At 43.6% G+C, this 14,797-nt stretch overlaps 1 protein-coding gene across 3 annotated transcripts in view; it reads left to right on the forward strand.

The window, feature by feature from the left end:
* Fto (FTO alpha-ketoglutarate dependent dioxygenase) overlaps positions 1 to 14,797 on the forward strand; it is a 356,383-nt gene that overhangs the window by 156,412 nt on the left and 185,174 nt on the right. For all 3 annotated transcript variants that reach the window (XM_031340849.1, XM_031340847.1, XM_031340848.1), the window contains 2 exons: positions 4,009 to 4,152; positions 14,519 to 14,638. In XM_031340849.1, the coding sequence (XP_031196709.1) occupies positions 4,009 to 4,152; positions 14,519 to 14,638 (264 nt within the window). The remainder of the gene's footprint in view (positions 1 to 4,008; positions 4,153 to 14,518; positions 14,639 to 14,797) is intronic.

Below are 14,797 nucleotides of genomic sequence, written 5' to 3' on the forward strand. Positions count from 1 at the left end.
ATGGGTAAGCATCCCAAAATTAAAGAAAAATAAAATTCAAATCACTATTTTAATGCAACTTTGTTTCCACAAAAATATGACTACTAAAGTTAAAACTAGTACCATTCAGTAATGGTAACATTATGGTGAAGCTGTATGTCCGTGTACATCTAGTTGGTTTAGTCTCTGGAGATCTACATGGGGTGTGTGCACAGTGCCACAGAACACCCACATCTCCAGTGTCCTTACAGTAAACCTAGGAATCAAACCTTGGAACTAATTCAGTAGAAGAGAGCTGATAAAGAGGCTGACCCAGCACAGGCACTAGTGAAAAGCTAGAAAGACCCCTGATGCCACCATAGTCTGTGATAAGTAAATGAAACTGAGTCAGTTACCAACAATGGGGACAGCAACTTTGAATCCTTATGTGTGAGCAGAGAAAAGCAAGCAGTTCATGCTTGTGTTGATGCAGAGGCAGACTCAAAACTGGACACAGGTGCAGGGGACAGAATGTGTTTTATTTCAAATATTTCATTTCTTCTTATGTAACTGTTTCCAGTGTTCAAAGAAGGGAAAGGCTTCCTGGCTTCCCTAACAGGAAGTGCACTCTGGTTTCTCTCAGTAGAAGAGAAAAGAAATGCCTACTTCCCAACCCACACACTTCCCAGAGCCACCTTCACCTTCCCTCTTGTCACTTGTCTGTATTCTATCCCTGGATTGTCCTGGAAGTGGTGCTGTGCTCTCCCTGCGGTTAATGGGGAGCTCTGTGGGGAAATGGGATGTGTGAGTATTCTATGCCTGGATTGTCCTGGAAGTGGTGCTGTGCTCTCCCTGGGGTTAATGGGGAGCTCTCTGTGGGGAAATGGGATGTGTGAGCAGAGCTCTGTGGGGAAATGGGATGTGTGGGTTAATGGGAGAGAGCTCTGTGTGGGGAAATGGGATGTGTGGGTTAATGGGGAGCTCTGTGTGGGGAAATGGGATGTGTGAGCAGGGCTCTTGTATTGGCTCTTTGCCTTTTGACTTTGGCTTCATTTTTCAGAATGTTCTTGAGATTCAGCAGTGGTTTTTTAGAAACTTAAACTTCATATATAATTATGTTTTTAAATAGTTAATTACTTGATCAGTTAAAAACTTAAGAAGTATATAAAGTTATATCCTTTCTCTGTTTCTTCAGACTAACTAACTAGTTCTGCCTTCCTAGGGACCACCAGATTTTATCAAGTTTGTGTTATCATTCTAGTGATAGTATGTATCAGTCAAAGGCACATGTGTTAACACATGTGTTAACCTGCTCCATTCTCTATTCCATATGCCTTGTTTTGTTTTGGAAACCTTACTGATAATTGCCTTTCAACAAGTGATTCTTATCTTGATGTGGGCATTGGTTTTGATAGGACAGCCAAAGCATAAATAACCCCTGGAAAAAGTAGAAACCATGGACTTCACCATATTAAAAATTCTGTGTCCTTCACAGTGAACTTGCAACACAGTAGAGATAGAGTGGAAGATAAGTGTCTGTGATTACAGCATAAATGATTAAAAAATCAGTAAATTAAAAGAAAAATGAATCTGTTTAAAATGGTGACTGAGCTAAACAGGCATGTACCAATGAAGGTATAAAAATAGTCAAGAACACATGAAAAGTCTACAGCAGAGCTAGGAGTGTGGCTTGGCAGTAAAACACCTGCCTCTCATGTACAAAACCTGGGGTTCCCTCCCCAGCCCAGAAAACAAAACAAACAAAAATGTTTATCATTGTTAGTCATTAGAGAATTGCCAGTAAAAGCCAGAGTCAAATTACAGTAATAAGTGTTGGCAAGGCTGTGTGCAGAAATAAGAGCTCTTCTTTACTTCTGGAAGGAATGTACTTATTCTACAGGGACTTTGGTATAGTCTGGCACTTTTGAGGCTAAATACAAGTACTCTACGGCATAGCAATTCTATACCTGGGTATATAGCCAAGAGAAATGAAAACTCATACGTGGATGTTCATAGTAGCCCAAAACTGCCCAAATGCTCATCACATATCCGTAATTGAGTACTGTTTGACGATAAACAAGGTTGCAGTGCTGATGAACCCTGAAACAGGGATGAACCACAGAGATGTACTAGTGTAAAAAGCCGTGCACCAAAGACCACACACAGCCAATGATTATAATAAGCTGAAAGGTCCAGGACAGGCAGAGGTGCGTGCGTGCGTGTGTGTGTGTGTGTGTGTGTGTGTGTGTGTGTGTGTGTGTGTGCGCGCGCGCGCGCACACACACATGCGTGAGAGAGAGAGAGAGAGACTTCATCATCCCCTAAAACATGAAGCAAGTTAGTGCTGATGGAAATGATACCAAAGGGCACCAAAGGGCAAGGGTTTCATTTAGAGTAACAGAATTATCCCAGAGTTAATGTAGTCATGATGGTGTAACTCTGAATATGCTCAAAAACGGTTGCTTTCAATAGTTGAACTTCATGATCTGAATTATATTTCAATAAATCTGTGACCAAATGAATTAAGGTCTCAGAAACTCAGGCCTGTTTTATACCAATTACATATAAAGTCAGAAAGAAAAAGTCCTGCGCTTCTGCTTTTATGACCATAGATAAAGTTAGGGTTAGGCTTAGTCCGTTGAAGTGACTCCACATTGATGAGAGTGTAGGTTATTCCAATTCTTAGATGTGGAAATGAGTATGCACTTGCTTGCCCCATAGGTAGGACACAAAAATGAAAGTGAAATGCCTTTCTTCACACTGCCACTTAGAAATAGGCACTGGGCATTGTGCATAGAGTTCCCCTCCCCTCTCTTGCTCAGTGCTGCTTACCCTCAAGTGTTCTGCACTCTGAGATTACCACAGCAAAATACATTAGTCAAGCTTCTGTTGTGGACACAAAAAACTTAAGTGTTTCCCAGGCTCATCATGTCATGTTGTGTAAAGAGGCAAAAGCAATTTCTATACCACAAGATTTCTTTGCAAGATTTTCTTTCTGTGACTTTGCTTTAAGTTATAAATATTAAAATAAAAATAATTTAAGGCTATTTTTTTCTCAGACATCCAAAGGAGATCTATCTGTCTGTCCGTTCATCCGTCTGTCTGTCTATCTATCTCTGTCTGCATGCTGACCTGCCTATCTATCTACCTACTTACCTACATCTATCTATCCATCTATCTATCCATCCATCCATCCACACACACACATATATCTTCTAATCATGTTAGAAAATCATTTCATTATCAAAATAAATTAATGCATACTCCATCTGCATCCTTGGCTTTTCCAACATAGGCTCCTTCAATAGAGTGTGTCCATTTGATTTCCGTCACATTTCCACAGCCCTAGAGAGGGGGAACTAGGCGTCTGTTCCCACTGGTAGCGTGCAGTCTCAGCTATGCCTTGAGTACTTTACAGCCTGTGCTCCATACTCTTCATTGTTGACGAAGAACTGCAGCTGCCTCCTGTATGTAGAAAGGGGAGGAAATGTTTTCCTTGAGTTATAATCTTACCCCTGCACACACATGCACACGAACACACACACACACACACACACATACACACAATATTGCTGTTCTAGTTTGTGTGCTTTGCACAATTTGTCCACTCTATCTACCTTTTCCCCCTGTTGATATATTCATGACACGACAAAAAATCACTATCTTTGACATCGCTGCTAACTGGATATTCACTGAATAATTGCTGTCTACATTTCTTCTACATTTAAGAGTCAGTGTAAGATGTTACAGCATCTGTAGACTATGCATACAAACATATATACATATACATACGCCTCATGTATATAACACACCTCAGGGCTCTTGTTGTTTATTCAGAGAGGAGGTCCATATAATGGAGACAGCCAGCAGCCTACGTGACTTCTGAGGCCTGAGTGGCCGCCCAGAATCAAGCAGGCCACTGCTGAAATTGTCATTTAGGACCATGAGCCGAAGCATGAGCTGTGGGGATGCTGATGAGCGCGTACAGCAGGAAGAGTGCAAGGTGAGCCAGGAGGTCTCACAGTCTTACCTGTGGTTCTGTCTTGACAGTGCTCAACAGGCACCTTGGATTATATCTTACAACGCTGCCAGTTGGCCCTGCAGAATATCCTCAATGACTCGGACGATGGTAACGTCTCGTTGAAGTCCTTCGAACCTGCAGTTTTAAAACAAGGGGAAGAAATCCATAATGAGGTGAGTAAGGATCGACAGGAAGCTGATGGGTCTGAGACTCACCTCCGCTTGCAATTTCAGATCTAATACAGGAGATTCTAGTCAGAGGAGATGGTAGGTTGACTCCGGCTTGCAGCCTCATCAGGGTCTAATAAGGGAGATTTTAAGTCAGAGGAAAGGGCATGTGATCCCAACAGTCACAGTAACCAGAGTCATGGCGTGTTTGTGCTAACAAGATATGGCAGTCCACACAGCTCCTAAACTGCAGGGATTTACCCTCCTAGTCTGGGGGACCAGGAAGCACAGAGAAAGGCACTGGCTGTGTGGGTGAGGACGTGTTTCTGGGTTCATAGATCAACTCTCTGTGTGTCTTTGCATGGTAGAAGGGACAAATAAGTCTCAAGTGTGCACTGAGTCCATTCATAAGAGCTCTGCCCTGGAGATCCATTACCTCCCAAAGTGAGCTGTCACCTGATGGTTAGGACATCCTAAGAATCTGAGTTGAAGGTCACCAACATTCAGGTCATTGCTTTCTTTGAGATCGTTTCTACAGGAGATGCACCATGGGCTGGCAGCATGACACCGGAAGGGGTTAAAATATATCAGGCAGAACCTTGTGACAAGGGAACTGACTTTTCTAATGGATCAGAAGCATCTTCCAAGTCTTTGAGTAGCTCTGCACTAACTTCTGTAGGAAGACACTGACTTTACAGCCACGATGCTTCCCAGTACAAACATTCTTGCAGAGCAACCCAGCATGAGCCATCAGTGGCTTCCTGGAAGCAGACAGAGCTGGGAAGATTCAAGGGACCTAGAGAGAATGGTCGCCCACATTGCAGTAACTTATAAGACTAGCTGCTTTTCTGTAATCTTTGAATGCAGTGGGTCTACATGGTGAGGTTGGTGTACATCCTAAGCTTACTGTTTTGTTAATACTTTCAATTTCTACTTTATATATTGTTAACTAATTAGCTTTTTTCAACTTATTTTTTGCATAAGTAAATGGCTTTTTAAAAAAAGAAACTTTGTGCTACAACTTAAGTGACATCCTCTATAGTTAGCCAAAAATAAATGTAAACTAAATATCCTAGTTAGGTCATAGCTTCCCACAGTGACATACTTCCTCCTTCAAGGCCACACCTACTCCAATAAGGCCATGCCTCCTAATAGTGCCACTCTCTATAGCCAAGCATTCAAACACATGAGTCTATGGGGGTCAAGCATATTCAAACCACCACAGTAGATAACCGTATTCAGTGAAGACAGAACAGTCCTCAGACTCAGCTGTAGACACCCTTATTGAGAGAATATGCTAAGCCTGCAGCCTTTCCTTCATGCTAATAATCATGCAACGTCATAAGTTTAAAGGAAATGTTGACTTTTATCCTTCAAATGAATGGATTTTACTATTGGTGAATTAATTAAGACATAAGGGAGAGGTTAAGATTAACAGATGGTAGAGGATGGCTAAAATGTGCCAGCAATCTCAGACTTTCTCCATGAGATAATGGGAACTAGTGGAAAACCTGGACTGTGACGCCATTGCTGCTCATGTTATCAAGGATGGTCCCTGAGCTGGTGCTGGGCCCTCTTCTGGTTGCATTAGGGCATTCTAGTGTAGGGATCCAGGAAATGAGAAACACAACACTGGCAAGTTAGGTGATATGCTGATGTTGCTAAGTACTATAGAAAACAGGCCAGCAGGTGGCAGAAACCAGAGGGCATCCTGTTGTAAAGAAGCAGAAGAGGTGAGCCACGTAGGAATGTGGGGACATTTCAGGCAGAAGGAGCAACCACTACAAATGCCACAGGGCGCAGAATGCTTAGTGTCCACAGAACAGTTTAGCAGCAGTATGAGTAAGGGTATGAGGTTTCCCAGTTGTAGAGCGTGAGGTCACGGGGATAGTGTTAGAGACTGAGGAGTAGCAGCCTGCCTGTTTACTGTGAGGGAGGTGGGGTCCTCAGAGGATTCTGAGCAGATGAGAAAACAGCATCTTCACCCACAGATGTAAGGTACCTTGCAGTGACTTTAAAGAAGCTTTCAGTATCTTGTTAGCTGTTCTCCACGGTGGGAAACAAGATCAGAATCCCTAGAACCAAAGGCAAAAGACTCAGGCTTTTGGAGACTATTGGCCAAGGCTGAAGCCAGGGCCGGTTTTCCTTCCTTCCTTTGCTGTGTTTAGTGAGCATCCCCTCTGGAGATGTTGCTTATAGCTAGAGCTGCTTGAAAGCTGTGCTCCTATGACCTCAGAGAGCTCGCTGGGTACAGACCCGTTCATTCTCCATCTTAGTGCAGAATTTCTAATGCAGGTATTTGGTTAATTTTCTGAGAGAATCCCTGACTTTCAGAGTCAGGCCAGCAAACCGGCTGCTGACTGTATCGTGGATAGATGCTGTTTTATTTCACTGTCTTTGCTGGTCATGCGGCTGCAGTGTTTCCATGCACAGGGAAACTATAAAATCGCACAGCAGAATACTGACTACCATCAGAATCTGTCTGCTGCAGAAACAAGCTGGCTGTTTGACATTGTGTCAAGAAGGTGAGGCAGCCCTTTCGGGTTAGCCTGGGGGTGATCGGATATAGATCTTATATCCAAATAGCCTGTGTACCTATCATGGTTAGCACGTCCTCGTCTGCCTTTCTCCAGGGTCATGTTAATGCCAAGGTTAAGTTGGTAAGTCAGCTCATTAGGAATCTGTTGTCATCTAAGCTGACCTGGGATGGGGTGTTGGTTTACTCCCAGTGTATTTTTAGTAGTTATCTACTTTCTTGTTTGTTCTCATCCTTCAAGGATATGTGCCTTTGCTGGGATAATTATAGCGAAGCACTTTGAATACTTTGAAGCCATCTGCGTTTAGGAATGCATTTTCTAGCAACATGGGAACTTTAGGCATAAGAACCAGGTGGCTTTGTGATAGCCCCTACTTTAAGATGCAGAGAAAAGATTTAAATTCATTTATAAGCCAACTCCTCCTCTATGTTATTGAATTGGCCGTTTCTTTCTTCAAACCAGTGCATTGTGAACTTACAATCTTCTAGCAAGTTTCTCCTGGAAGCAACACAGTGGGCCACACTGTTGGACTCTCAGTTTCTTCTTCTCCTACCTCTCTCTAGAGCTGCTCTGGAGTAGCCTCCTGTGTCTGCAGCTGGAGCTGAGCAGTGCCCTGCTTTAGTACCCTTGCTGCAGAAGAAAAAGGTGCATACATGTAGTGAGACAGATGTCCCTTTGGACATGTGCACAGCCTCCAGAGCAAACCCTGTGGCTGACCTGGGGCCAAAGCAAGGGGCCAAGCAAACATGGCAGTGAAAAGGCAAGCACTGCTTGCTTGCTTACAGGAGTGGTAGCCAATGTGGTGATAATAGTTTTGAAATATGACTTTGGCAGTGTTTCTTCTTTTCATCATTTTTTTTTTCAGATAGATGCTTGCTATGTGGGTCAAGCTATACCCTGACGCTCAGTCTTCTGCTTCAGCCACCCGAGTGCTGGGATCACAGATGTGCCCCACCATCCCTGGCTGATCTTTAGTCTTTGCTCCCCAGCCCTGCGTGCCCACTGCCTGAGGTTCAGGCAGACAGATGCATCCTGTTTCTTTCCCCTTCACATAGTCTCTTGGCATTTCTGAGGGAAAACTAAACCAGATTCATCTCTTTGGGCTGTTCTGCGGAGAAGGAGGTGCAAGTACAAAGGTTGCGACATGCTCCTTGTAGCCGTGAACCAGAAGCCACCATACAGTTGCTTTCATGGTTCTCTGAAGGCCTTTCATGATCAGTGGGACTTCAGGCCGCCGTCTACCTTCTTCTCCCCATGGGCTTTCATTCGACTCTGCATGGGAATTGCTCAGGTGGAGGAATAATAGTTTTCATTGTGCATGTCAGAATTCAGGAAGTGTGGTTCACGCATGAGCAGAAGACTACCAGGACCCTCAGGGAGCTCTTCTGTCATATCTCTGTTCTTATCTTTGGGGACCCATGTGGAACCTTTCTGTCTCCTGTTTGCATTTTGGTTTCCTGATGGATTCTAGTCTTTTCTTTCTGCTCTGCTTGCTCTCAGCTTCTTCTGTGGGTTTTGTTGTCTAGAGAAAGGATGGAGACCCTACTTGTCACATGCTTGGAACTTTTCAGGTCACTCAGTAGGCCTCACTTTGATTTGTCTTTGCTTTAGGGCTTCCATAATAAGATCTGGCTCCTTGACTTTTGTGCAAACCTACCTTGTAGCTTTCCTGTCCCCAGCGTTTGAGGGGGGAAATTCTTTTAGTAATGAGGAAAGTAGTGAAGGTGGCATTTGAGTAAAACTCTTGGTCTCCCACCCCCAGCACTGAAATGGAATGGTCAGGCCTTACCATTGAGTAGGATCTGGTGACCACAGAAATGTGGCATCCTTCTGACACTACTTACTGACAGCATCTGCCTGGCTCAAGTCCCAGTGCTGAGTTTCTTGACTGGCATGGAAGGGGGGTAGGCTGTGAGCCATAAGCGACGGAAAACTCTTTCCTCTCAGGAAACTCTCCAGGCCTGAGATGCTTACAGTCAGTAAGTCCCTGGACTTGTGGTCTTCTCTAGCTAATGTTCTTGTCCCTGGGAGGAATCTGACATCTACCAGGCAGTTCCTTATTAATGCATTGAAACCTCAACACAAACCAATATGGCTGTTGCATGAGTAGCCCTGTCTCCCAGCTGGCGTGGGTCTTCTGTAGCACACCCCACTTCCCACTGACCTCAGAGCTCTAGGTCTCCTGTTTCTGTGCCTCCTCCTATTCTCTTTATTCCTTCCCACTGTCACCTCCAGTTTGACTCAGAGTCTAGCTGTATGGTCCAGACTGCCCTTGTTCGCCACCTCCCTCAGCCTAGGAAGGGTACGATTATGCTTTCTTCTTTCACCACCTCCTTCTCCTCCTCCTCATCGATTGTTTCTAGTTAGCATTCACAATAAAGGCTTCCATTGAGAGATTTCATATGTCTATTTCAGTACACTTTGTTATGTGACCATTAGCGAACCTCCGCTGTCCTCCCCTCCTGCCTTGGTCTGTCCCCATTCTTCTCCCCGAATTGCCCTTGCCATCACACCACGCAGATGCCTTTGCCATCTTGTTTCATGTTTCCATTAGGGTCTCTTCCATTTCTAGTCATGTGTGTGTGCGTGTACGTAGGCATGCATGCACAAATGAACATATAATGCGAATTTTTATCTAAATTCTGCTGTGTATTTGTCTGGCTTACTTTGCTTAACATGATGATCTCTAGTTCCATTATTTTCCTGAAAATGTCATGATTACAGTCTTGTTTACAGCTGAATAAACTCCCACTATGTCTATATACCACACTTTCTCTATCCATTCTAATAGGTTTTCTCTGCTGCTGACAAAGTTAAGCCAATTCAAGCTGAATTGAGAGTCAAAAGGCAGGTTTATTTGGGGGCAGCTTTTGGGCGAGCAACAGAGAAGGAGGGGGGAGAGGAGAGGGGAGAGAGAGAGGAGAGAGAAGAGAGCGAGACCGAGTGCAAAATGTCTGGATTATGTATGGAAGAGCGTCTTGGGGAAGGGAAGCCCAGCCCCAGTGTAGGGTGTAGCAACCATGCCTTGTAACAGAACTGACAGATGCTGGGAGAACCTGTAGGCCAGGTCCACTCTGATATGTTAAATAAGCACCTGAGCTTCTTGTCCAGGATCTGAAACCCAACACATTCATCTGTTGATAGACATCGACATCGAGACTGGTTCCGGATCTTTACTGCTGTGAATAGTGTGGCTTTAAACATAGATGTACAGATATCTCTACAGAGGGATGACTTAGAGCCCTTAGGTACACATGAATATAGGAGTGGTATATCTGCATCCTATGGTATTCTGTTTTTTTTTTTTTTCTTTGAGTGGCCTCCATATTGATTCTTCAATGACTGCATCCATTTATGTCCCCCCACCCCCCCACAAAAGGGCCCTGGTTGCCCCACATCCTCACCACCATGTGTTGTCTTTTATTTTCTTGATAACTGGGCTGCAGTAGAATTTCCAGGTGGCTTTCATTTGCACTTTGCTAATGGCTAAGCATGTTGAGTACTTTTTCAAGTATTTATTGGCCACTTGTATTTCTTCCTTTGAGAACTGTCTGTCCAGTCCATTCCATTTATTGACTGGATGATTTGATTCTTCTGGTATTTAGTTTTGGAGCTCTTTTGGAATCTAGGTAGTAACCCTCTGTTGGGTGTATATTTGGCAAATATTGTTTTCTTGTTCTATGGGTTGACTCTTTAATTTGATGGTTGTTTTTTTCTCTGCAAAAGCTTTTTAATTTCATTGATAATCCTTGGGGCTATTTTCTGTGCTTTTCTGTCTTTTCCAGAAAGTCCTTGCTTATGTCTGTATTCTGAAGTGTTTCGCCTTTCTTGGTATTTCAAGTCTTTATTTAGGTCTTTGGTCCATGTTAAATTGATTTTTCTTTATGGTGAAAAATGGAAATCTTGTTTCATTTTTGCCCATGTGGATACCCAGTTTCCCCAGCACCATTATTAAGAAGATGTCATTTTTCCAATCTGTCTTCTTGACATCTTTGTAAGGCATTAGATGGTCCAGTTATGTGGGTTTATTTCTGGGTGCTCTGTTAAGTTCCCCCGTCAGTGGGTCTTGTTCTGGTTTTGTCACTATGGTTTTATAGTGTGCTCTGAGAGTATGTTGTGATACCTTACCATTGCTTAGTCTCCTCCACATTGCTCTGGCTATTTGGAGCATTTTATGCTTCCATATGAATTTTGGAAGTTTTTTTTTTTTTTTTTCCTACTTCTGTGAACAGTGCCACTCGACTGTTGGTGGGAATTGTATGAATTCATAGATCACCTGTCAGTCCATGAGCATCGGTGGGAGAGCTGTCCATCATCTGAGGTTCCCCCCCTTTTTTTTTCAGCAGTTCTTATTTCATCGTAGAGTCTTTTACTCCTCTGATGAGGAAGGAGCTTAAGTTATTATGAGTGTGGCTTTCCTCTGTCCGTCTTTCCTGGCAACTTAGGAAGGACTGCCGGCTCTGTGTGTTGGTTTTATGACTTTCCACAAGGCAGAAGGCAGCTAACAGATGGAAGACTTTTCTAAGGAAATCTTTGTGGCCTTTCATGTGTAGAGTCATGTTATCTGTAAATAGAGGTCATTTGACTTTCTTTTTCCTATGTGCATTTCTTTTCTTTCCTTTTCTTGCCGTATTTCTCTAGTTAATATTTGCAGCACTATACTGAGTAACAGTAAGTGTGGAAAGCCTCATGTCCTTCCTAGTCTTAGAGGATTTAGTGGAATATTGGCTATAGGTTTGTCATATATAGCTTTTTTATGCAAAGATACGTTCCTTCTGTTGGTAGTTTGTCCAGGGATTCCGTAATGAAGGGACATAGATTTGTTTAAAGCCTCTTCTACATGTACAGGTGGCCCTGTGATTTCTGCCCCTACATAATGTATGTGCTTTATTGCATCTGTATTTGATGTGGAACCATCCTTGCATGCCTGGAGTGGAACCAGTTTGGTCATGGGCCATGTTATATGACTGTAAGGATTTGGTAAGAAATCTTGTGTCTAAGTTCACCAGTGAGTGTAGTACGTGGTTCTCTAGTTTGGGGACTGTGGTAACACTGGCTTTGTTCACTGTGTTTGGTAGCCTTCTGTCCCTTTCTGTTTTATGAATCAGTTTGAGGAGCACTGATGTCAGTCAGCTCTTCCTCAAGAGTTTAATAGAATTTGGCAATGAATTCATCTGGTTCTGGACTTTTCTTTTTTTGGAGGGTTTTTTGTTTTGGTATGGTTTGGTTTTGGTTTTAGTTTTTGTTACTTCATCACTTTCATTGCTTTTTATGGATTTAAGTTGTTTTGTATCTTCTCTATTTAATTTTGGTAGCTCATCTATTGCTAGGAATTAATCTATTGCAAGGAAGTAGTTCCTAGTTGTCTCTCTTTCCTGAATATCCAGAACCCTGAGTCTAAAGAAGAGGAGGAGGAGGAGGAAGAGGAAGAGGAAGTTACTACATTTATTTTTGTATTAGAGGTTGGAAGAGCTTAGGCCATGGTGTGTAGAGATCAGAGGAAATCAGTTGTCTCCTTCTACCGTGTGGGTTCTAGGGCTCACATGCAGCTTGGTGGACTGAACAATGAGTGAGATATCTGAGGAGGAAGAGGAGGTTTTATTTGTCAGCATGGCCGGGTTCTACATTTGCTTTCTTGTCCTATGGCAGAGTCCTCCATGGCCCTCTTCCTGCCTCCAGGCTCTCCACATGCCCTAATAGGTTGATGGGCTTACTGCACACAGTAGTCTTATTCCTTCTAAACCAGTGTAGTCGAGGCTTCCAAGTTTTGCCCTCTTCTGCAGAAATAACCAGCACAAGGGCTGGGGAGGTGTTGGAAAGCGTCTTACCTCTCCCTACAGTCAGGTTTGAGGCTCTGCCAACAAGCTGTCCAACAGTGTGAATTGGAACGCTTTAAAAGGCACTCTCATTCTCTTGTAGTAAATGTGCTGCTCAACCAGTATCGTCACTGGAGTTGAACTGTGGCCATATTCATCATCTTCCTTTCAAAGTACTCAGACTCACCTCTGTTAACCACTGCCTGTCAGTGCCACAGAGAAAGGGTTAGCAACTGTCTTAATGCTGCCCACATTCCTGTTTTTGTTTTGTTTAAACAGCTTTAGCTGAAATCAGTTCTATACATCAAACAAACATTTATTTAGCGTAAACTGAAACCTTTCCATTAGACTAGGCCTTCTCCAGTTTCTTCTTTGAGCCGTTTTCACCGTTGCTAATCTTCGCAAGTTGCTTTTTGTTTGTCTCATGGAAGTTCATTGTGGAGAAACAAATGGAAGTCTTCTGTGCTCGCAGGACATGTGACAGTAGCCCAGCACCGTGAGGAACGCGGTCACTCTGCAAAGCAGACACCACAGCATGGTGCTGGGGTCGCTGGACACGTCTTTGGAGGGCAAACATAAAAAGGAGCTTGGGGTAGACTGGAGTTGTACTTTGATGATCAAGTGGAAGGCAGGCCGTAGAAGACTTACTTGTCTATAAAGCGTTGGTTGGACGCTGATCTGTATGCATTGAGACTGTTGCCATGCAATGATCGGACAACTAAACCTGAACTGGCTTGAGCAGAAAGGGGCTTTGAGACACATCATCCAGTCAGTAACTATCTCCTGGACCTGACTTTTTTATTTTTTTTTTAAACTTACAAATATTGTTCACTTAACATTTTAGCAAATTAACATAGACAAATCTGCTCAGACCAGAGTTAGGTGTGGGAAATGGCCTGAGAAAATAGGGGTTCATGATATAGTTTCATGGTTACGTAAATGTTATACATCTTGACTGTGGCAGTTGTAGTTTTACATATATTTTATCCATTTATAAACTCATTTATAACCAAATGCATTTTTAAAAAATGTTCATTTGTTTACATCCTAAATGCTACCCCCCCAGTGCCCCCTCTCCCAGAATTCTTCCCCCCACTCCATTTTCCCTCCCCTTGGCCTCTGAGAGGCCCTCTCCCCTATCCCCTTGGACCTGAATTTATCTTCTCATCTCATGTCCTGCCATGTTGGCTTGATTGACAGCAGAATGTCTTCAGGCTCCTTGTGTTTTTCTAGTCTTGGGGCCTCTATTCTTCTGAAACCCAGAAATGGGAAGGGACTTTGGCTTCATCCTGGGTTCTGGCTGCTATTAGTATTGTAGCTGTAGCTCTGCCTGTAGGACAGGACTGAGCCTGGAGAAGGCATGATTATATACATCCTTTGGGTAGGAGGAGCTGGTCAATGCAAGCAGCCTAGTAGCTTCACAGAAAAGAATGGGTAACTCATTGCCTTCTGCCTTTGCTACTGTTTGCTATTGTGATTGGCCCTTACTGAGTCACCAAGTGAGAACCTGAATGGCTGCTAGGATGTTGAGTGCCTCTATAACTGAGTACATAGTGTTTGCTTTTGTGACTAAGGTGATCACCAGCTTCTCCTGGCCCTTGGGTAAATCCTTTATTTTTAGTCTAAGAAACTGGCGCATGATCCTCTTAGTATCTGTCCATGTCATGGCCTTTTTAGCTTTTACTAAGGATGTTTAATTTCTCTGTTATGACTTTCCATTACACACAGTGGATGCTGCCTATACTTCAGGATCTGAAGAGTTGCTCCATATGCCTAAAACATGTGGCCTGACCTGGGCTGTCATCCTAGCAGGCCCTCAACTCTGAGAGTTCTATTTCTTGGCTTTCAGAATGCTCTGGAGATCTCAGGGTGTGTTGGGAGCTGCTTAGGTCAAGCTTTTCTCGCCTCTCTCACCCTCTGTCTACTAAGGTGCCAAAGGAGACTTGAGTGGGGAGGCCATTGTCCTTGTTGGTCTATCCCAAGGACATCATAACCACTGCCCTCTTGCTCTGTCCACAGGTGGAGTTTGAGTGGCTGAGGCAGTTCTGGTTTCAAGGAAATCGATACAGACTTTGCACTGATTGGTGGTGTGAGCCCATGACTCAGCTAGAGGGGATGTGGAAGAAGATGGAGAGCATGGTAAGTGCATGGGGTCTGAGCACGTTCCCTGGGGCACTACACTGTGCAGATCCTCAGCTGTCAAATTTCCACAAACAAACGTATACGTTGTCAATGTAAAGGGGTGTGCTAGGTTATCTCCTGAGCAGCTGTCAGTGAGGCCTCAGCTCATTTCAGGAA

This window comes from Mastomys coucha, unplaced genomic scaffold, assembly GCF_008632895.1.
Source record: "Mastomys coucha isolate ucsf_1 unplaced genomic scaffold, UCSF_Mcou_1 pScaffold22, whole genome shotgun sequence".
Classification (NCBI taxonomy): Eukaryota; Metazoa; Chordata; class Mammalia; order Rodentia; family Muridae; genus Mastomys; species Mastomys coucha.